Source organism: Rattus norvegicus, chromosome 3, assembly GCF_036323735.1.
Source record: "Rattus norvegicus strain BN/NHsdMcwi chromosome 3, GRCr8, whole genome shotgun sequence".
Taxonomy (NCBI): Eukaryota; Metazoa; Chordata; class Mammalia; order Rodentia; family Muridae; genus Rattus; species Rattus norvegicus.
This window is the reverse complement of record NC_086021.1, coordinates 60,362,172-60,386,901: the sequence shown is the minus strand read 5'-3', so window position 1 is coordinate 60,386,901 and position 24,730 is coordinate 60,362,172. Positions and strand designations below refer to the sequence as shown.

General features: G+C 36.5%; 1 protein-coding gene across 5 annotated transcripts in view; it reads right to left on the bottom strand.

The window, feature by feature from the left end:
- Positions 1 to 24,730, bottom strand: part of Kcnj3 (potassium inwardly-rectifying channel, subfamily J, member 3) — a 164,121-nt gene that overhangs the window by 131,209 nt on the left and 8,182 nt on the right. For 3 of the 5 annotated variants that reach the window (XM_039105731.2, XM_039105732.2, NM_031610.3), the window contains exon 2: positions 22,735 to 22,951. The exons of 1 other annotated variant lie outside the window; for it this stretch is intronic. In XM_039105731.2, coding sequence (XP_038961659.1) covers positions 22,735 to 22,951 — 217 coding nt within the window. Of the gene's footprint in view, positions 1 to 22,734; positions 22,952 to 24,730 lie in introns of those variants that run through there. One more of the 5 variants, XM_039105733.2, reaches the window with a different exon arrangement.

Below are 24,730 nucleotides of genomic sequence, written 5' to 3'. Positions count from 1 at the left end.
ATATAAATGGAAGGGAAAAAATAAATACATAAATACATAAATAAATAAATACATAAATACATAAAGTTCATAGGAATTATAAGCCTATATGTTTCTTCGCTATGGCAGTTTATATAACAATGAAGTTAGGAACTATAATATATTCTCTGGAAGAATGTGGAAATACTAAAGGAGTAGGTCAATTAAAGCTAAATAGTAAGATATTAATAAAAATTGTGTAACAGCAATATTGTCAATATCATATTTAATTATAGGTGTTATTCAAGTTCAAAATAAGGTAAATGAGCGTGATTAAATATATGAACAGAAGCCTTTTACTCCTGTTGGTGCTGTGTTTTATGTCACAGCATTTAAAACCATAGATGGGATTGATGATATTCTATGATGGTGTGACTGACAAACCAATTGTAAATGAACAGAGATATAATTCTCCCAAACAAAAATAGATCAATCAATCTAACTTCCGTATTTTTTCTAGTTGTACCAGACCTGTGTATGTAAGCAAACACATGCTGAAATAAAGAAAATCTTCATCCTTGGTACTCATGTTCAAAATCTTCTAAATTTAAATTTCACAGACATGAATATAGATGCAGATGTTAATAGAATTTTAGTCTTCAAAAATGAGATAAACTGAAAATATTATTTCATTAAATATTTTTATGATTTATTTAACTGTGGACTTGTATGTGTTTGTGAGTGTGCATGTGGTTTGTGTGTGATTGTGTGTGTGTATGTGTGTGTGTGTGCGTGTGTGTGTGTGTGTGTGTGTGTGTGTGAAAGAGAGGGGGGAGAGAGAGGGAGGGAGAGAGAGAGAGAGAGAGAGAGAGAGAGAGAGAGAGAGAGAGAGATCATACAGAGTCCAGAAGAGAGCATTGACTCCCATGGAGCTGGAATGATAAGTGGTTGGAAACTGACAGATATGGGTGCTGAGAACCAAACTCTGTCCTCTGAAAAGGAAGCAGGCATTTGCAGCTGCTCCACCAATATATTAAACATTTTCAATGATAAAAGAAAACAATCAGCATTACCCAAAGGTATTCTTACATAGTAATGAGCTAATTATGGCCACTGCACAATCATTTTAATATGGTTAATCTTGCCCTAGCCACCATGGGGAAATAGCATTGATCTAATCATTCATAGGAACGAAGCAGAGAGGAAGTGAACAAACTTCTCCAGAACCACACAAATAACAAAGTGCTTGTAATCACTAAATGTGAAATTTCTCACAAATACAGCAATCCAACTTCCTTCTAAGCATCTGAAATATTTTAAACATCAGTAAATGGAAATGTCATCTACCACATTCTTCCAAAGAAAATCTGAACTTTGAGTACCAAATTTTACTATTGGAGATTATTTTGCCCAGTGTTTTCAGGAACCAAATATATAAATAAAAAAATAAGATAATACTAACACCAAACCTGTAAATAGTGTCAGATAAATTAACAAAGAAAACACTTAATATAATGAAACTTATATAATATGTGAGATATATATATATGCATATATATATACATACATACACATATATATGTGTATGTGTGTGAGTGTGTGTGTGTGTGTGTGTGTGTGTGTGGCTATTCCAAACAAGTGTTATTCATTTTCTATGAAGTTTTACAAATTATATTTCATAAATGAGCAAATGGAGCAGTAGATATAAGTGACATGACTATCTCTATAAAATCTACATGATGTAAAGGGTACCAGTATTTTTAGACACAGCAAGTGCATTGTCATTAATGAAAAAGATATCATGAATAAGCAAGGATGAGGAGACAGAGAAGCAGTGAGATAGGGTATTGTTCTGAGGCTCTGATTTCCTGGTAATAATGGTAACCACCATATATCTCAGGCTGGACTTGATTTTGAACCAAGTTTGTTCAGTAAATAATAGTACAATATAATACGAATTTTTACTTATCTTGTTGTAATCAGTAAGAGTTGAAGAAACAACAACAAGAAAATAAGCATGACAGCACTCAGAGAATGACATAAAAATTAGATGAGATATTTTCATTCATTAAACATTTTTCATAGTTTGGCACCTAGTATTTTTATATTATTTTTCCTTTGTATTTGTAAACATTAGAACAGGAAAACATTATCAACTACTATGAATGGGGCCAATGACACTTTAGAGAAGTAATTGGTTTGGTAGAGATAATCTCAGTTAAGATCAGACCTGGACGGTAACTTAGCTTTTTGTAGTACTCTATGAATGTGTCCATGATGAAAGCTCTAGGAACAACATAGACGAGAAGGTATGAGTATGAGTATGAAGGACAGAGGACAGGGAAGGTTGTGGTAAACAACAATAGTAACAATGAAGGAGTGTCTTCTAGCCACGACAGGGCCACTGCACACATGAATTTGCAAGAGCAAATTGACTGCAGAAAACATGGATAAAATCAATTTTTTTCACCATTCTTGTATGGATAAGCTAAGGGTAAATGAACACTGATCGAAACTCTGGAGGGACTAGTATTCAGTGGTTCTGTCTTTTCAGTCTCTTTTTCTTGCTAGGTTACTCATTATATGGTGACAAACCTTATAGCCATGATTATATCGGCAGCAATATAGACTCAGTGAATTATAGAAGGGAGAAGAAAGGGACAAGGTACGATAGCTATAGAAGAAGAGGAGTGAATGTGTGGAGAGGGAGAAAGAGGGAAAGAGAGAGAAAGGACATGAAATTGAGTGGTGAAAGATGTGGGATAAAGAAGTCCAGAGGGGTGAAGTTCTCACATTTTTTCTGTTAAAAAATAATATATATATATGTAAATTATATACACATAAATATATGTATATATGAATAAATAAATTTTCAAAAGTTAATATTATATATACATTAGCTACTGCTTTTTTGCTGTAATATTCACCCCCAATAGAAGCAACTCATTGAATGATAAGTTGAGCTGGGTTTATGGATCCAAAAGGGTAAGAGTCCAACATGGCAAGCAAGCATGGTTTGAAGCAGAAAGCATGGCATCCAGAATAGGAGGCTGAGAGTTTGCATCTTAAACACAGCTATGAAACGCAGCAAACAAATTGGAAATAGACAGCGATTTAAACTTGAAAAACCCACCAACATTGGCATTTTTCCTTCATCAATGTGGCAACTTAAATTTCTCCTAAATGGCACCAGCAACGGGAGACCATTTGTTTCATTGCGTAAGCCTGTTAAGGGAAGGGTGTTACTCAATCTATTATATCATTTATGCTCTGGGTTCTAGAAATCTTAATTTTAAGCAGATGTTTAATGTGATTACCTACAATATTCAATAAGCATTTATTTTACATCTTTAAGTAGTAATGCATGTTCTTATTGTTCATTACAATATTCAATACACACACACACACACACACACACACACACACACACACACACACACAATTTTAAAGCTATTTGAAAGATACCAGATAGGATTGTTTTAAAGTGTTAAATGGTGAAAGAGTTAAGAAATCATGATATTATTAGGCAAATGGATGGAACTTGAAAGTATCATCCTGAGTGAGGTAATTCAATCGCAAAAGAACACACATGGCATGCACTCACTGATAAGTGGATATTAGCCCAAAAGCTCAGAATATCTAAGATACAATTCAAAAAACACATTAAGCTCAAGAAGAAGGAAAACAAAACTGTGGATGCTTCAGACCTTCTTAAGAAAGGGGAACAAAAATAACCACAGGAGGAAATAAAGACAAAGTGTGGAGTAGAGACTGAAAGGCCATCCAGACACTGCCTCACATGGGGATGCATTCCATATACAGCCACTAAAACCAGACAATATTGTGGATGCCAAGAAGTGAATGCTGATGGGAGCCTGATATAGCTGTCTGCTGAGAGGCTTTGCCAGAGCCTTACAAATACAGAGGCAGATGCTTGAAGCCAACCATTGAACTGAGAACAGGATCCCCAATGGAGGAGTTAGAGAAAGGACTGAAATAGCTAAAGGGGTTTGCAACCCCATAAGAAGAACACAATGTCAACCAACCAACCCCTCTCCAGAGCTCCCAGGGATGAAACCACTATCCCAAGAAACACATGAATGGTTCCATCTGCATATGTGTCAGAGGATGGCCTTGTTGGGAGGAGAGGCCCTTGGTCCTGTCAAGACTCAGTGTCCCAGGGTAGGGGATTGTCAGGGCAGGAGGTGGAAGGGAGTGGGTGGATTAAGAGCTGGGAGGGGATATAGGATAGTAGGTTTCTGGAGGGGAAACCAGGAAATGGGATAACATTTAAAATGTAAATAAAAAATGTAATTTAATTTAAAAAAAAGCCCCACAAATGGCTGGCAAACATTTAAATAAAGATATGCATCTAATATTATAAAAAAATTCAGGAAGCTATAGTGAAAAATAAATAAAGTTGAAAGAACAAAAAAATAAATAAAAACAATGATTTAAAATATGTACTGTAGAGAAAATATGAATAAAATATTCATATCTAAAAATGGAAATCATAAATTGATGATACAAAGTTTTATCTATAAACAATAGATCTAATACTTCTAACAATTATAATGCCAATAGACCTATGAAAGTTTGTGTCTGTAGGTTGGCAGCAAGGGAGGGAGATGGAAAAATGGAAGACAGCCCGAATCAGTGAGCTTGGAAATACTTTACTATACAGGAACTCACATTTGAATTATCAAGAGAAGTCTGAGTTGTGCATATCTTATTGTAGGTTCTACTTCTGAGTTTTTACACATTAGTATATAACCTGCATTGACCACCGAAAACAGGGAACTAAAAAGTATCCATGTGAGTTGGAGAAGAGGATGGATAAAGAACTTTAGAGTGGGGCTGGGGATTTAGCTCAGTGGTAGAGGAAGCGCAAGTCCCTGGGTTCGGTCCCCAGCTCCGAAAAAAAGAACCAAAAAAAAAAAAAAAACCTGTTTCAAGAACTTTAGAGTGGGCATAGTGGAACCCAGTGGCTATGAGGGAGGAATTGGGAAAAATGGGTGGCAGCCTTAACGGGAAAGAGGATATAGAGAACAATACCAAGGAAGAGATTGGGAATGGTATAAATCACAGTAAATATTTTTGAAAATACACAGGACATATTATGATAATGTTTTTTATAGAAATGTATATATGTGTTTACTTATATATACATAATATTTGAATGTATATATACACACACACATATATATACATATATACGTATATATATACATATATATACATATACATATACATGTATGTATGTGAGGGTGTGAGTGTGGAGAGAGGGGGAAAGAGCAGTGAATTAAATGAAAATATGGGGACGATATTGCTTACCCGAAGAGTCACACACTATCTTCAAATATCCCACTAATGGAAAACTTCCCTTCTTGGTCAGAGCGAGGAAGAGATTCCCAAAAATAATATAGGCTATTATTGCCATCCTTGGTGTCCTCCCAGAATCTATATTATAATTCTATTGCTCAAATCATCATATACTTTAGCCCCAAGATCTGGGGAGGAATTCAGCTGGAAACTTCCTCCCTGAGAACTGGCTCTCACAGTATGAACAGGAAACACATCACAACTTACGCAGTTTTTGGTTATACGTGAAAAAGACTTTGAGTTGTAATAAACAGTGAATTAGCTATATATTTTCTTAATATAGCAACTGAAAATCTATTTTGTTCAAAATAAGGCAGAAATTATCTTACTGAATTAATTTTTCCATAACAACAAAGGAGAAAGATAACAATAATAACAATAACAAGGGTCTTTCCTTAAGACCCTTATTATTATTAATATACACATGACATTAAATGGTCTAAATTGGAGATAAAGAATATGCATTAGCATCTATACTTTCATGCATATGCTAATAATTCTGATATTTATCAACAGAACTTGAGACTAATCTACATATCTATGAAAACCTGTGTTTTTAAATTCCATATTTCTACAATTTTCAAATGCAACAGATATCTAAATAAAATACAGTATTCATTGATTTGGTTCAACAATATAACTGAGAATCTTAATACCAGGGGTTATTTCCCATGGTACAGTTCTCGTTTTCATGTGTGTGTATGAGACATCGTGGCTACATGATGGGCTATAAAGTCTGTTGGCTGCACATGCCAGTGGAGGTCAAACATCAAGATCACGGTCCTGTAATCATCATCTATCTTGCTTTCTTTAAGACATTGCTTCTCACTGAACATACTTACTCAACAGTTCTGGCTGTCCAATGTCTTTATTTCCTTAGTGCTGGGATTAGAGTCCATGCCAGTTCCTTTAGCTGTTTAAGCAGGGACTGGTGATCAAAATCAGGCATTTATGCTTATGTGACAGGCACTTTACTGATTAAGCTATATCATCAGTGAGTCCCAAAATTATTGTCTTGTTTTCCAGTCTATTTTGTGAAGAGATGAACTCATCTAATCAATGGTTGGAATCTTGAAATGTCACATTTTAAATTTCATTGGCGTACCTTAATGACATAAGCTCCCTATATCAACTTCAACTAAAGAAAAAAGCAAGAGATATATTTAAATAAATTACTACCTTATAGAATAAGATGGAAATATCACACATATTCCACACTCATACAACAAAGAACTTTGAGATCGGTGACTCATTCATGTCATTAAATCATAGTTTCCATTTCTGAGAAATAGAAAGTCTTAACAAGATTATCATTGAGCAAAATTTCATCTTATAATTCTATTTCTACTATCAAATTATGCAACGGCTGAGGTCCCAAACTTTATAAATTTTTGGTTTTTATTTGGTTTTCCTGTGTTAATTGCAGTAAGATATATGGCCAGTGAGTTTTATGCATTCTCACAGTAACATTAAATATTTTATGGAGAAACTAAACTTGGTTTATTAAACTGAATATTTAAAAAATTCATCAAGAGAATAAAAATAATGCAGTTTTTAACTGTAATATACTGCCAATGACCTACTGCTAATGGCTTGGTCCCTGCATGATGGTGCTGTTGTGAAGGAAAGGGGTCTTCGTGGAGAAGTTGGGTGAATGGAGGCATACGTATGTGAGTAATTACTGGTACTTCATCTTTGTCTCCAGGTTTCTTGGGTCCCAAGATAGGATGGAGGTATACTCAAGTGGATATTCATACCTTGGGCCTTATTCACTATCCACCTATTCCTAGGCTTCCACAAAGTAAAGGAAGAATACTCAAGCACATATTGGTACTTTCACATTTCCTCTTGGTTTATCTGTTTGTTAGCTCCCAAAAAGGGATGGAGGGATTCTGAAGTGAATATTAGTACTTTGGGTCTCCCTCTGTTTCTCTCTTTCTTAGTCTCCATGAGGGAGCAGCATCCCAAAGTCCAAAGGAGAAATATGGACTAAAACAGGAAATTATAGGCCAAAACTATGATTACAAATTTCTTCGTGTTTCATCAAAAGTAGAGAAGGCCATCACATTACACATAAGATCTGTCGTGAATTGCACTGAAAAGACACTAAAAGTTCAAGATCAAATTTAATCCTCAGCTTTACCAAATTTTTCCAAACCTCATGACACCTGAATTTTTTGTCACCATGACATATGATTCTATAATAATAGATCATAAAACATTAACACGTAAATGAATAGACTGTGTTCTCTAAGTTTGGAACAATTGGTATGGAATATGGAGAAAAGAAAGTAGAGGAAAACAAAGCTGGGGGCTTTTGTTGTTGTTGTTGACTTTAGAGTTTGGGTTTTGCTGCTGTTGTCTTGGACTTTTTAAAGAGGAGGCAAGCCAATACACAATAAATCAAAAACATGGGACAGATAATAAATGTTAAAATATTTAGGGAGCTTATAATGCTAATCCAAATAAAGGCAGAAACATGCAAAGAGACTACATCAGTTTCCTTATCCATTCTCAAAGTAGTGTTTCCAAATTCAGAAAGATTGAAGCCATTTCTCAAGAACTGCTGAATCAGGAGCATGAGTCAGAGAGTAAACTCTTAATGCAGAAAAAGTATAAAAATAAACTCTGTGAGAACATCCACAAACAGACAGGTATTTTCAGCCTGTAAGGTCCACACTCCTTTCATTTCTCAAAGCATGATGTAGTTGCAATCCCCAAACTTATTCTCTTATGCGTATGGGGAAGACAGCTTACTTCCCAAAGAGTTAGTATTGTCTGCATTTAATGGTAATACACAACCAAAGATTCCTGGCACTACATAACCCTTATGACTCTGAAAGCAAAGCAATCTCAAAATTAGATTTAAAATAAGAAGGAAAATTAAATTAGATATAATAAAATGAAGATGTTAAATTATATTAAAATTAGCTTAGAGATATATGGGAAATTGATTGATAGTAGTGTGAGAGAGACTAAGAACTTCTCTATTTAAAATGCTATAAGATCTAATCATCTCTTGGTAATGGTCTAGACATAGATCTGCTTTGATATTGACAGCAGCCATAGATCAAGCTACTCATTGGGTCATGAGGAAATTGTTAGTACAAGACACGAAATAAAAACAGCCTATGAATAACTAAAACAATCAGAATCAAGGAAAACCTTCCATTAACATGGAATCAATATTCATCTACCCTGTTTCCCCACTTCTTCCATAGGTTACCATTCCATGTTTTTGGTACCACTTTGCTACTGACATCAATAAATACTAAGATGTCTCAGATTTTAAAATAACTCCATGTTAGTTCACCTTTTGTTTATTTTGGGCAGTAGCAGTGATACAATAGCACTGGGATTCACTGGAATTTGTATGATAATGTCCCCACAATGAGGTGAGTAAGTCCCTCATCTTAGCTCTTAATCAGACACAGCCTAAGGCAGGAAAATAACAGAGTAAAAACTAATCAGAGTGAGACAATGTCAATGAGTGCTAGAATCCTAATTTGTCAAACTACATCCACACTATCTAAATGTAAAATCTAATCCATTTGCTATCATTGTCTATTAAAAGTCTCTTCATCGTTAATTTGTTATCTCTCCAAATTTTTCCACAGAAAAGAAAGGTGTAAATGGTTTGGCATTGACTAATTGCCAATGTTTGTCGTTTTCTGAAAGGAAAGCCATCGTTCTGAACTTTGTCTTAAGCATAATGCTATTCCCTCATGTGCATCAGTAAATAATTGCACATGGTGTTCTGTATCTAATGAGTGTTCAGCAAGTTTTCCTCCGTGAGAGGCAGCAGCACCCTTGTTTGGCATTTATGTCACATCTTTACACAGTGTTCCACAATAGATGTCACATCTTGTTCGTAGCTTGGATGATGAGCGGCAACACAGTTTAATTCATAGCCCTGATTTTTCACTCTTTTCTTCCCACATTAATTTGCATTTGGCTACATTGATCAGCACAGTTTGAATCAACACAATCTCTGATGAAGGCACAAGTCTAAAGAGCTGTGTTCTCCTTTAATTTTATCAGGTGCCAATGTGGAAAGTTTACTCAGAATATATTGCAGTTGAGGATCAGTGAGATGGCTCAGTGGGGAAAACAACTGACACGCAAGCCTAAAGATCTGAGATCAAACATTGGAACCTAAATAAAGGTGAAAAGAGGGAGTCTACCGGACAGCAGTCTCTTTTAACCTTTATGAACCTGCCATGACATCTTCCCTCCTCCAACCTACATATGTCATATGAGTACATACAAAGAATAATTTTAAATATGAATAGTAGTACATTTGATTTATTTTATTTTAAAAGATTTATTACAGTGAATAGAGAAGCAAGCTGCCTTAGTGGGCAAAAGTGTTTCTTGTCAAATCTGACCTGAGTTCAATCTTTGAGATTCACGTGGAAAAAGAAGAGAACAGACTCATGAAAGTTATGTTCTGACCAACATATGTGCACAGTGGCACATAATCACACACACACACACACATACACACACACACACACACACACACACACACACAAAGACATATAAAGTGATAGATTTATAAAATGTAAAGATATATTGTAGTTTGGTATTAGTTCAGTAAATATGTTAACAAAAAGTGCCTTTAGTTGAGCTGATATATAAATAGAACCTTTGCTCCAATGCTCTAGTGTTTCTGGCATATAAAGGTCCTCCAAAAGAAAAATGTAAACACCAAACTAATCACAGAACCATTGATCTGCCTGCAAAATATGCTAAGGCAAGGGTGGCACAAACCTTGTGGGAGTAACCAACCAATGTCTATTTGACTTAAAACCTAATCCATGAGATCGAACTCATGCCTGACACTACTTGGTTGGCCAAAAACCAGGGACCTGATAGCCCAGAGATGTAGAGCAAAATCAAATGGTACTGATCTAAACAATAAAAGAAACAATAAAATAACTTCTAGTCATATTCTGGTATATGACTTGCTCAGCCATCCTCAGAAAACCTTCTTACTGCAGGTTTAGGGAACAGGTAAAGAGACCCGTAGTCAGATATTACACAGAGAGACAGATCTTGGAATGTGCAGTCATAAATATGACGACTCCATCAAACCCTTTGACTCATAGCTCATGGAACACCATGGAGGAGAATGCAAAAGTACCAAGTGAGACAGAGAGGATAGAGGACAACCGGGAAAACGAAAGCCTCTAAAACAGCTGAGCAAAGCTCATATGAACTCACAGAGACTGAAGCAGCAATCACGAGGCCTGAGTGGGTCTGCACCGGGTCCTCTGTTTATATACTACAGCTTCAGCTTAGTGCTTTTATGGGACGCCTTAATCAGTGAACAAGCGGGCCTCTGATTTTTATGCCTTCTCTTGGGGTTCTTTTATTTTTCTCTTGTCTAGCTTTAATATGATGGTTTCTGTTGTATTTTCTTTTCTTTTCTTATGCTTTGTTGTTACCTCTTCAAAGCCTGTTCTTTCCTAATGAGAGAAAGAAAGGGAATGCATCCCGACTGAAAAGTAGATGAGGAGGCACTCGCAGGTGAGGTACGGAGGGAGGAATAACTGTAATCAGAATATAATATATTACAAAGAATCTGTGTTTAATAGAAAAGGGAAAAATTATCTTTCTCAATACAGTTTCTTGATGCTTATATTTAATAATTACCTGTGCTATTCAGGAGGGTTTCTAACCCCTCTTGCTCATAGTAGCCTTAGACAAAACTGGAAGTACAGCAGAAACAGCTCGACCCTGACTGCATCCCTCAACCCTGTGTCTTATACGATAAATTTGAATTTCTTATTTCTTTGGAAACTTGGTTGTGTCACAGGATGTTTCATGAAAGCTGTCTTATGAGGGGATGCTTCGCAGAATCAGACATGTGAGAGGGCCTGTGAGGTTTTGCTGGAGGAAATGCTTTAGAGAACACATGAGTTTGGGAAGAGTATAAAAGAAAGGCCACAAATAGTAAAGGGGCTCTTGCATTGTGATGCTCTGTAACATTTTGCTGGTCTCTCTTCTTCAGTGGTCTTCACTGGACGTGAGTTCATAAAAAGGAATGCACCAAAGAAGCTCTCTTGGTATTCTGGCTGATTTGGGCGGCTTCCAATGACTCATGCCAATTCGGTAGAGGCTTGCAGTTTCTGTTGGATCTTGCCACTCCTTCTGATTTGTGTTTGGTGTTTACTTTTGGAATATACTGGTGGTATCTTGATAACAAATAGTGGAATTGACCCCAAAAAACTACTTCTAAAAAAGTCTACAAACCCTTTTTTCCATCAACCTTCTTTCTCCCCTACCTTTGGTCAGTTGGTTATAAGGGAGATTGAATTGTTTAAAAACCCTAAATAAAATACTTTTAAAGAAAAATCTAAGCATACAGTGGGGGAAGTGGGAAATTCCAATTTAAGGATGCTAAAGGCAGCATAGAACAAATTACAAAGGAGCAATTAAAAGCTATGGACAGACTAATTGAAAATGTTCTCTCTCTTTGAGAGATTCTGTTGATAAAGGCAGAATAAGTGAAATGGTAGAAAAATAACAAACATGAGTGTTGAAAAATCTATTCCATTCCCAACGAAGCAAACTTCATCAGAATTGAGGCTGGCATTTAGGAAGGTTGAGCAAACAATTTGAGCCGCTTCAGAGTGTGAACAGCCATCTCTGTTTGCTCAAGACTTTCCTGGCATCATCAGTGAAGTTCCTATATCATGCCACAAAGCCCTTTAGTAGTAGGCTGTTCTAGTTGGCCATCCTCTCTCATGCTTCAATACATAAATGTTAATTTTTTTCCAAGCCTGAAAATCCCCTGCTATGACCTATCAAAGAAAAACAATAAGATTTAATTTTGTTTGGAATCATCTTGTCAAAGTTGCTTCCATTTAAACAGAAATCTGAGTCTCTGAGTTTCATGTTGACTCAGCAAATGAAGGGATAAAAAGAAAAATCTACATTAAAATATCACAAGTAAAAGGTAATAATTATTTAGTGGACAAATAATTATAGAAGTTAATACTTAAATGAAGATGCTATGTAGGAACCTTCTATCCATAGATATTGCATATCACTGACACGGGACCATCATAACCATGAGTTCCAGATAATATGTTGATGCACAAAAAAGTCATTAATTTGGCAAGGGTAATATGAATTAAAATTTTCAGTAACCATGTCAGCGTAGCCTCATTTTAGGTACCACAAAGCAGTCTCCTGTTTGCGGTTTCCAGTAGATCCTAAATGGCTAGTAACTGATTACAGATAATGAAGCAAAATACGGTCAAATCATCAAGAGAAGAAAATGATGGCAAATCTCAGTTACTAAGAGGGTGAGATGTTACTCTTTGAATGATTTTTTTTTCAGAACATGTGCAGTGATTTTTCCTGGCTAAGGAGAAGAGTAAACAGCTCATTACTGCTGTTTTATTTATTATCACACACACACACACACACACACACACACACACACACACACACACACACACTCCCTCCATTCCCGTGTCTAGGCTTCTTCTCACTAACTAGTAGAAATTCACTGGGAGGGATCCTATGGCCTTTTTCCCCCACAACCCCTGTTTAATCATAAATAAGAGCTTTCAAACCTGAGGCCTTTTTCATTACTTCCAACAGCCAAAGAGTTGCCTCAGCCACAACATTTCAAACAGAACTCAATTACCTCTGCTGCTCTCGCCTGTTGTCAGAGCCTAATGACTGGTCTGTAGTCAGTCTCCGATGCACTGAATCAATCTTCCACTTGCTGCTAGAGAGATCTTCCTACCATGAATTATTATCATGGCGTACCCCTACGTACACATTTTACAGTTTTGTTGTCTGTACTCTACACTTGGAAAATTACCCAGGGATCAGCCTAGGCTCGTCTTCTCTCACTTACTCTATACTTCTCTTAGCATTCCAAATGTCTGTGACGCCCTTGGCAAAATGAGCCCTCAACAAGTCACACTTGCTGTCCTGCTGGGTAGAAGGTCAAAATATCCATACTACTCTGAAAACTTTCTTACTCATCTGCTAAAACTAAATAAAGTATAGTTACTTGCATTTACGTGAAAAAAGTGTTTATATCAAAGAACAAGGCCTACCAAGAATATTACCTTACTAATAATTATGCAATCAGTTTGTTCATTAAAATAAAAGAGATGTCATATTAACTGTTAATTTTTAAAATGAAGATGCAGCCAGTAGGCAAGCAGCAGAATACATTTTACCTCATCACTAACCAAAAGTTTTAAGGAATCACAAACGTCTTTTAAATGTTTGGTTTTGGTAAATATATGAAGAAATGAGCAACTTAATTTATAGTTGTTTACTAATAGGAACATCACAGATAGGACTCCTGAGATATGTAATAAAAAGAGCCTGCACCTGGACAGTTAGCTCAGTGGTAAAGAACGCTTGTTATAGGGCAGGAGAGATGGCTCAGTGGTTAAGAGCACTGATTGCTCTTCCAGAGGTCCTGAGTTCAATTCCCAGCAACCACACGGTGGCTCACAACCATCTGTAATGGGACCTGATGCCCACTTCTGGTATGTTTGAAAACTATAGTGTACTCCTATAAATAAAATAACTCTTAAAAAATACTTGTTATTCTTTCAAATAATCCAGTTTAATTCCATTTCCAACATCACTAACTCCAGTCCTAAAGGAACTGATGCTTTCTTCTGACTTCTGCAGGCACCAGACATGCATATATGTTGACAAAGCACTTATACACATAAAATTATTTTTAAAAATATAAAACAGAAAAAAATTTAAAAGCAGACTGGATTAGGATGTGATAACATGATACAGTGCTTGTCTAACCCCAGCAAGAGATTTAATTCAATACCAAGAGTATGAAACAAATTCAAATTTAATTACATGAAACTAAAGTCAAGCAGTATTATGTGCTTGTTACCCAGTATCTGAGTTTGATTTTCTTTATTGAGGAAAACCAAAAAACAAAACAAAACAAAACAAAAACAAACAAACAAACAAAAAAACACTGACCAATTTCAAATTTAATTAAAATAAAAGCAAGCAGTATTATATAGTTGTTACCTAGTCTCTGAGTTTGCTTTTCTTTCTTGATACAAAATACTGACCAAAACCAATTTGAAAAGGAAAGAAATTTTTGGATTGCCAGTTCATCATGGGAAAATCTAAGGAAGGAAACTGGAGGCAGGAAGTGAAACAGAGGCCATGGAGAAACTCTGCTCATTCTCTTGCTGTACAGGGTTTAGTCAGCCTGCTTTCTTACATAACCCAGGTACATGCTCAGGAGTGGTACTACTCACAATGGATTGAGTCTCCTTATATCATTAATCAAGAAAATTGTCCATAGACATGTACACAAGCCAATCTGAGGGAGGTAGTTCTTCAATTGTGTTTCCTTCATCCAAGATGCTTGTGTCAAGTAAACAAAATCTGAGTAGTTTACTCAACAATTCCATCTCTAGTCACTTATCTAAAATAGCTAGTTGGAGGTGAAAAATGTAAGCTATCAATAGTGTTTGCTCAGTTAACAATAAAATATCTTAAGATTCTAGATTAGAGGTTAAATTATAAAAGATCAAGATAGGCATATGTCAGTATATAATAAAGCCATTCAAATTAAGATTGAAGTATCATGAATTGACATAAAGGCATCAACAACAGATAATATAATAATAAAGTAAGTTATGATATGGCATACTGAGCACAGTACTATATCTGAACACAGACACTTGAACAACATGCTAACAGCACTACAAATGAAATTAGGAGAAAGTTTCAAATTTACATATTTATTTAGTTTTTATCTCTCCAAAAATGAGCATTTTAAGTAATAAACCTTGCATGATCAAGGTTTAATGACCTCCTAAAGGAAAATAGGGGTTGCACTGCTCAAAAATGACTCAGTGCCTACGGCTGCTCCTGTAGCATAGGGAAAGACAAAAATACCATCCTAGGCAGTTAAAAATGAGAATGATTAGAGGCATGAGTAGCAAAAGTGAGTGGGGGTACATGAGATTTATAGGAAGAGAGATACTCTAGTATTCTCCAAATTAATAATAATAATAATAATTACATACTTTGGTAGAGTAGTGTTTAGGACTTTTGAGCACAGGCCTATGGTGAAAGTGGCATCTTAAACACATGTGCTGAGCTGTTGTAGGTAATCTGCTAATAAATAGAGCGCTCCTGCAGGAGCTAAACCCCCATCTGAACAACTCCGGTTTAGAGGAACTACATGCTGCATGTAAAAGAGGAAGTTAGAGGGGAACAGCACAGACATTACTAACAATAGAAGCATCTGCCTGGGACCACTCGCACCTGCTGGCACTGCTGCCTGGAGACACTTATCCAGGTTTCTTCCTTTACTGGAAGTTCCGCGGCCCACTTTTCATTGTAGCTTGGCCTCTCTGCATCCTCAGTTCCCTTGCCCTTCATTCCTGGTTTTTAAACAGCACTATCCACTTGCTTGTAAGACACATTTTCTTCTGTTTGTTGTGTTCCTCTCACAAGAATATGAGTAGCCAGAAGAGCAGAAATCTTGTTTTTTATAATTTATGTTTTCTAGGTTCTGGAATAATATGTTCTCAAGATGAACTTGTGCAAAGAATAAATTAATCAGGTACGAAAAGGAAGGGGGTGGCCTCTGGTGAAATATCTGTTTGTAAGACGGAAAAATGTTCCAAAAATAAAATATATTGTAATTTGAAAACAGGATGATGCCGGTGTTCGCGGAAAAGGGAGCTCTTAATTAAAATGGCAGTGCCTAAGGAGAACAAAATGTAGAGTTGATAGAATTTCATCACAGAAGAGTTTCTTGCTGGAGACACAAAGAAGAATGCAAGATGAGTGAGAGAAAAAATATCCACACACATATCTTACCTGGACAAGAAAATCAGCAAAGTCAGAAAACTTGGGAGAATCGGGAGAGCAGATGATGCAGAGCGAGGATGCCGAGAGGAAGGACTTATGGAATGACTAGAAAATACCAAAAAGAAGAAAAGCAAAAAGGGGAGAGGAGAAGCTATGCTGCTGAAATACAGAAAAAAAAAACTCCAAAGTACAAATGAAAAAATTCAGGCATTACCGTGAGGGAAGAATGGAGAAAATTTTAGAGCACAGAAAAGGAATTAATGGTGAGGGAACGTGGTAGGTTGATATTGAATATGATATGTTGGTGGTAGGCAATAATGCTTAAGAAACACAATGAAGCCAGATGTGTTATCTCACACAGGTTAGAGAGGTACTCTGGAGTTGAGCCAAGACTGTCATGCATTCAGAACTAGCCCGGCTAGAGAGCATTAAGCTGTCCCAAAAGCGAATTTAAAAAAAGAAGGCAACCTTCAAGGGGTCGGGAGGTGCAGGAAAGCAAAAGAATCTATGAGAAGAGGGTGAGAGTAAAGAATTGTACAAAAACTGGAGTCTCAGATAGTTTTAAATAGAATAGGTGGAGAGCTGACATGCCAGGAAAGGGATAGGACAGCTGGGACTGGGGGCATGGAGAGAGAAAAGGTCTAAAATAGATCCCATGGGGACTGAGCCTGAGAGTACAGAAAAGACAATTAAAAAGACTGCCAAATAGCAGCAGAAAGCAGATTGAAGCCTGAAAGCATCCAGTTCTAATGAGCCAAGTCTGCAGGGCTTTGTTTGCGGCCAGCAGTGCTCACTCTCCTGGGAGAAGCAGTGAAGAGAACAAGACTTAGAGGTATATTCAACCTCAGGGACTTGCTGTGTGAGCAAGGATACGAAGGACCATTGCCAAATACCAGGAATACCAGGAAGATCCTGGTATGCATGCAAGCCTGACTTACTTAAGGAGGGCAGCACTCTGAGTCTGATCACTGGGTATTTCCAAGGAAAGGAGAAAGTGTTGATTTAAAAGTTCTAGGATGATCCCTTTGTGGAAATTAGGAGGCCTCTGGTTTCTTACTTCCTTGTTTTCTCCATTCCTGCTGAGACCATGGTAGCAGGAAGAAGCAAATGCAGCATAAAATTTAAAGATTCTTAATAAAAGACTTTCTTGAGGTGATCAGTTGTGAAATGCAAGGACACAGAGGCTTTAAGGTGAAAGTGGTTGACAGGAAAGAGATAGCATTCAGTGATGTGATTACTCTGTAGTGATGTCTGATCCCTTCTCTTAAATTTCTCATGTTACACTCGAAATTATTAGCTCTGTTCCAAAGGCTTTCTCTTATTTATTAGGACAAATTGCATTTATTGAGTATTCCACCATTCCCACCAGCTGTTTCAGAGGACTTGTAATATTTGGCCCTTAGGTTAACCAGCTGAAATTTGGCTTAAGTGGCACCTTTAGAATATGAACTGACAGAAAATTGGACATAGTATTACCTGAGGACCAAGGTATACCACTCCTGGACATATACTCAAAGATGCTCTAACAAGGAGACATGCTCCACTATGTTCATCGCAGCCTTATTTATAATAGCCAGAAGCTGGAAAGAACCCAGATGCCCTTCAACAAAGGAATGGATACAGAAAATTTGGTACATCTACACAATGGAGTACTACTCAGCTATCAAAACAATGACTTCATGAAATTCATAGGCAAATGGATGGCACTAGAAAATATTATCCTGACTGAGGTAACCCAATCGCAAAAAAAACCATACATGGTATGTAATTTCTGATGGTGGATATTAGCCCAAAAGCTCGGACTACCCAAGATACAATTCACAGACCACATGAAACTTAAGTGTGGATTCTTTAGTCCTTCTTAAATGGGGGAACAGAAATATTCATAGGAGGGGATATGGAGACAAAGTTTGGAGCAGAGACTGAAGGAATGGCCATTCAGAGCCTGCCCACCTGGGGATCCAGCCCATATACACACAGCCACCAAACCCAGACAATATTGTTGATGCCAGGAAGTGATGCTGACAGTAGCCTGATATAGCTGTCTCCTGAGAAGCTCTGCCTGAGAATGACAAAAACAGAGACAAATGCTAGCAACCAACCAGTTAACTGAGAATGGGGTCCCTGTAAAGAAGTTAGAGAAAGTATTGAAGGAGTTGAAGGGGTTTGCAATCCCATAAGAACAACAATACCTCTTAAAAGGGGAAAAATATCCATAGAAGAGGATATGGAAGCAAAATTTAGAGCAGTGACTCAAGGAATGGCCATTCAGAGTCTGCCCCACATGTAGCCCATATATATATATATATATATATATATATATATATATATATATATATATATATACAGCCACCAAAACTAGATAAGATTGATGAAGCTAAAAAATGCATGCTGAAAGGGACCAGATATAGATCTCTCTTGAGAGACACATCCCAAGCGTGTCCGATACAGAGGTCAATGCTAGCAGCAAACCATTGAACTGAGAACAGGACCCCCTTGGGGGGAATTAGAGGAAGTATTGAAAGAGTTGAAGGAGCTTACAACCCCATAAGAACAACAATGCCAACCAACCAGAGCTTCCAGGGACTGAACCACTACTGAAAGACTATACATGGACTGTCCCAGGGCTCCAACTGCATATGTAGCAGCGAATAGGTTTGTTGAGGCACCAGTGGAAGGGGAAGCCCTTGGTCCTGCCAAGGTTGGACCTCCCAGTTCAGGGCAATATGGGGGGCAGTAAGGGAGATTTATGGGGGGAATACCTGTATGGGGAGGGGGAAGGGAGGGTATGGGGGCTTGTGGACAGGAAATCCGGAAGGGGAATAACATTTGAAATGTAAGTAAAGAAGTATATCTAATAAATAATTTAAAAAAGAAATATAATAACCAACTTTCTATCAATCCATGCTTCATGTATTATCAAGACAATAAAACAGAAAGTAAGCTAACAAGAACAAATAAAAGGTTTATGTTTCAAAAAAAGAAAATGTATTTCTATTATTTGATATTAAATGTCTCTTCATAATTTATAACTAAAAAAAAAAAAAAAAAAAGAAGAGAACAACAACAACAATACCAACTAACCAGATTTACCAGGGACTAAACCACAACCCAAATAGTACACTTGGACAGACCCATGGCTTCATCTGCATATGTAGCAGAGGATGGCCTTGTTGGGCACCAGTGGGTGGAGTAAACTTTCATCCTGCCAAGGCTGGACTCCCTTCCCCAGAGTAGGGGAATGTTAATGCAGGGGACGGGGTGGGTGGATGGGTGGAGGAACACCCTCATACAAGAAGGGGGAGGGGTGATGCAAGAGGGGGTTTATGGACAGGAAACTGGGAAATTGGATAACATCTGAAATATAAATAAAAAATATCTAATTTTTAAAAAATGTGGCAAAGGCTCTGGAAAGAAAAAAATTTAAAAAAAAAAAGGATCTGATTATCAACCTAATAGTCCTCTCCATTGACGTTCTGTACTACTATCTACCCCAACCGCCACAGTGGGTTGGTTTTGGTTTGCTTTTATTTAATTTTTGAGAAATGATAACAATTGCTTATTTATAATGTAAACTCTAGGGGAAAGAAAAGTGGTCCTGTCTAAGTTACCATCATATCTCTAGTCCCTTAGGATCTTGCAAGCACACAAAAATATATGCGATACATGCTTACTTCATAAGTTAATGAATGGCACAAATCTTGTTGAAATGTTACATCCAACACAAGTCCATGCCCAAGGCTCTGTACCCAAAAATCAGAGAAGAAAATCTTGGTTTTGCCTCTTACAATCACACGAACCCTATCTGTGCTATTCCCATCTGTAAATACTTTGAGAAAGAAAAAAAATGGTGGATGAAGGCAAAAGTGACACACACAAAAAGAAAAAAAAACATTCAACATTAATCTGAGTACATTTCAATAAAATTTTAAATAATCAACGAAAGGGAAAGTCTGTTACCAACTTGGGACATAGGGGCTGGAAATAGGTTTTGTGGCATTTAAGCAGTCTTGCATTCTTTTAGTCATAGAAGGTATGTAAACAAAATGTCAGATGAATTTCACATAACATATAAACCATAAAGCAGTGGTTTGGCTTCGTATCTTGCTTAATTAAGAGATTTGTTTTAAGGAAGAGGAATTTATGGTCTTCCCCACCAAAAAAAAAAATCTCTAAGTAATTCTGCCTCCATCCAAATTTCACATTACCGATAGAAAGTATTGCCTGCCAGTTGGCTTTCAACAAAACATACAGAATAAAAATGCAAGAGTGAGGAATGTCATCAAATTGAAATCAATAATATGAATGAAAAATAACAGCTCCATTTACTAATCACGATTCTCTGAAATACAGAGAAAACTACAAAGCAAATTGATTCAACATTTCCCTCAATATACTGATGTAGAAATAGTAATGAAAGACATCATTTGACACATGCATACACACATACACACATACACACATACACCCATGCATGCATACACTCACACACAACACACACAGACACACAGACACACACACACACACACACACACACACACACACACATCAAAAAGAAGTAATGACTAAGTAAACATCAGGAACAAAATATAAAAGGACAGAGAGATGTCTCAACAGCTAAAAGCCTTTACTGATCTTCAAGGAGCCTAACTCCAGTCCCTGTGCCAAATTAAGGGGCTCACTGAAACTCCAGCTCCAGAAGTTTGATAGCATCTTCTGGCCTCTGTGGACACACAAATGCACATACACATACACACATCTATGCATAATCAAAAATAAAGTAAATCTCAAACACACACACACACACACACACACACTAAAGCTAAGGAACTTTTCAATGTTTAAGTTGATTGTACAGGGAAATGCCTTCATGCTTAAAAATTGCAATGGTTTTATGGTGGAAAATCAGATAAATGAATGAGTACACAGTTTCATAGATAATGGACCTAATGGACTGTAAGGTTGTGAAGAAGAAGAGGTAGAAGGGAGGAAAAAGAAGAAGGAGGACGAGGAGGGGGAGGAAGAAGAGGAGGAGGAGGAGGAGGGAACATTTTATTCATCTTAATGATTACTGTAATCAATTTACAAATTATTAGCAGGTATATGAAAGAAATACGTAAGTAAATAAGTAAAAATGGGAATGTCTATCTTAAAGTTCTAATATATTTTATTATGATAAATGATATAAAACTTGATATCTAAAGTAAATTTAATGTAATTTAATGGTTATTTAGTAACACTTTTCATAAAAGTGTTGACACTATTTGATTTGAATGTAAAAACTGAGCTTGGAATGCAAACCATAAAACAACACAAGTCACATTTCAGAACTTTTTGATTTAATAAACCTTTTATCACTTCTTTTCAAAAATCTTAATTTTTAAAGCTAAACCTTAGTAACAAATGTAATGTTATACATACATTGAGTTGGTCATTATATTGCTCTGACTTTAAAGAAAAAGAAGCAGCTTACAGACAAAATATCCCTTGCCTAATTACAGTCACTATGTCACAGGTATCAAAGACGGCAACCGAGTGGTATTATGAAATCAAAGACCTTGTTCGCTAATACAAAGCTTGAGTTTATATTTTTGACATTGTTAATTCCAGTATTGTCATACTTCAACAGCTAGCATTTCAAGGTTAAGATAATATTGGCCACAAAAAGAAAAGGAAAAAGATGAAAGCTAAAATATTTCTTGCTTTTTTATTTCCTGAAGAAAATACAAAAAATAAGATGCATGCATACGTATTTGCTTATGAATATAGTCATTTATCATTAGTTTACGGCACTCACCAGGGTTCAAACTTAATCATCAATGTTTATGACCCCAATAATATACTTCCATTTATTGGTTCTTTTCTTTGCCTGCCTAACTAATCTCAGAATGTAGCAAATTACTTTTTGATTATTTCAATGGCATGGGATACTTAAGCACTAGTTGCATTGAAACAGAAGAAACAAAAGGAAAAAAGTCCTGTTTTTTAAAGGAAGCCATAGTCATTTTTTAGCTAGGAAAACAACTGTTCTGTTATGAAACAATAACATTGCTTCTGTGTGCACACACAAGCACATAGGACACTCTCCCCTGAGGTTCCACAGATTAGATGCCAGATCCTTGTCAATAACTCCCTCCCTCATTTCACTACCACAATCAGGATCAGACACATTGAATTCAGGCTGATCACAAATTTCCCTAATGATGTTGAAACCTTAAAATTTGAAAGACAAATGATAATTGGAAATCAGTGTATTATCAAAACAGAAAACCATACTCATTTTAAGACATTATCTCAGTCTCATTTCTAAGATATTAACTCAGTTTAGTTTAATCATTATTCCCAGGTTAATATCAGGTATATGACCACCAGTACACCAATCTTCATTTGCAAAGTCCTATCTTTGCTGTGCAGTTAGGATGTGAAATAAGACGCCTTTACTTTCAGGCTTGTAAACTGAGACATCAGGCCAGTTAACGCAGGTCCTGGAACATTGTACAGATGTTTAAATGAAAGACTTGATGGCACATCTATATTCTTACTCACCTGTGGTTTCCACGATGCCTTCCAGGATGACGACCACCTCGAACTGTTCAGTTTGCATGCTTCGCTGGGATAGGTCATAAAAGGGGCTTTTGGCATCAATCACGTGGCAAATGGTGAGAGGGGACACAAGAAAAAGTTGATCTGCCCCTGTACTAAAACCTACATCCAGTTCAAGTTGGTCAAGGGGTAGAAACTCACCCTCAGGTGTCTGCCGAGACTAGACAAGCACACAGAGAAAAAGAAGAAATCACCACTTGCACGGAAAATTTCAAGGCAGCTCAACAGTCATATACGTCATTGCCAGCATTCTGCACTATCAGTCATCAGCAGTGCTATCCAAACAAATCATTATGCAGCTATATTCTACCAAATGGGCTGAAATCCCACGTAGCTCATGCAGAACATACATACATTATTTATAATAAACACATTGCTATAATTACCAGTCCCTAACTCCTGTGCTTTGGAGCCATGCCTGCTCTCACAATGGCTGGGAGCACAACTGTGGATCTTATTGTGTATCTGCCCACTGCTTGAAAGAAATCTCTGCATAAGAACCAATGGATTGCCAGAGTTGTCTTTCCTAAGGAGGCAGATCAACTTTGCAGTTTGACTAGAGGTTTGGTCAGCTGAACAGTGCTGACTGCACTTTAAGAATTTGTTGGTTTCTTGAAAAGTAAACCAAATAATTGTTTCTTCCTGTAATTTTGTAAAGTCACAATTGGCTACAAAACAGAAAGACACGTTCATACTTAATTGTGATGTGGGTGTATGCTAGTAAATGTGTAAAGGTTTATGATAATAGTTCATGGCTCAAATGCCCCTAATAATAAGCTGCATATAATTCTCTACTCCTCTACTTATGTAATTTTAAGTATAGCCAAAAATGTGCTTTATTAAACAAAACAGAATTCTAAGAAAGCTGTCTTGACAAATAGTTCATTAAAACTCCCATATGGTAGTGTCATTTATTTTCAGTATAATCACTCAAAAAGCTTTAACAAACCAGTTACATTATAGGACTGTGGATAAAAAAGCAAATATCAGCAAACCATAAAAGTAGACTTACTAAATTTTTTGTTCCCTGTGTTTTCATTTTGTTTAGAATATACATTATATATATATATAATAGTTGTACAAGCAAGTATTTAGGTTTAGCATTCACAAAAGAAGCAAACAGAGCCTGGATATTTAGATTCATAAGAAAACAATTATTGGAAAGGGTTTGATTCCAAGGGTCTACTGGAACTTGGAAGTAGCTGATATATTTTAAGGCCCACCGTGAGCAAATTTAATAAATAAAAAAATCTAGAGCATGAGTCTGCCCCTCGAAATATTTCAAGACAAAAATCTTATTTTCACTTGCAGCAAATGTACAGGATTTGGCAAGTATGGTAAATCATGGTTGGTAAATAAAGGCTGAAAATTATGAAGAATTTTTAAATCACCTGCTTTTTCTAGAAAAAAATCTGTAGTCTCCACTCAAGTGGTGGTAGATCGTCATAGACATCACAAATAGTTCATTAAAACTCTCATATGCTAGTGTCATTTAGTTTCAGTATAATCATTCAAAAGCAGAACTGATTCATTTGAGAGGTTCCATTACAACTGGAAATTCAACACTGAGACAACTTTTTTTTTCTCTAAGTAGAAAGCAAAAGTGGAAGAAAAGGAGGACTGGGGAGGGGAGACCCCCGGATAAAAGATTGGAGGAAGTAATGAATTCTGATCACAATTTTTGTTTTTAACCTGTGGGAAAATTGATTACCCAAAATGTAAAACCTTGGCTTTAGCAATCGACACAGGAAATCATTTGGTATTTCCAAAAAAAGCAAGAAAAATGCCTGCTTGGACCTTTTTCTAGAAACCTATATTCTCAAACTATTCTCAAATTACTAATTAAAAATGAAGACTTGCTGTCTCCTAATGCTGCCAGGTGTATACTGATAATTGATTCATGTATGGAAATGACTACTGAGAAATGAAAAAACAGGGT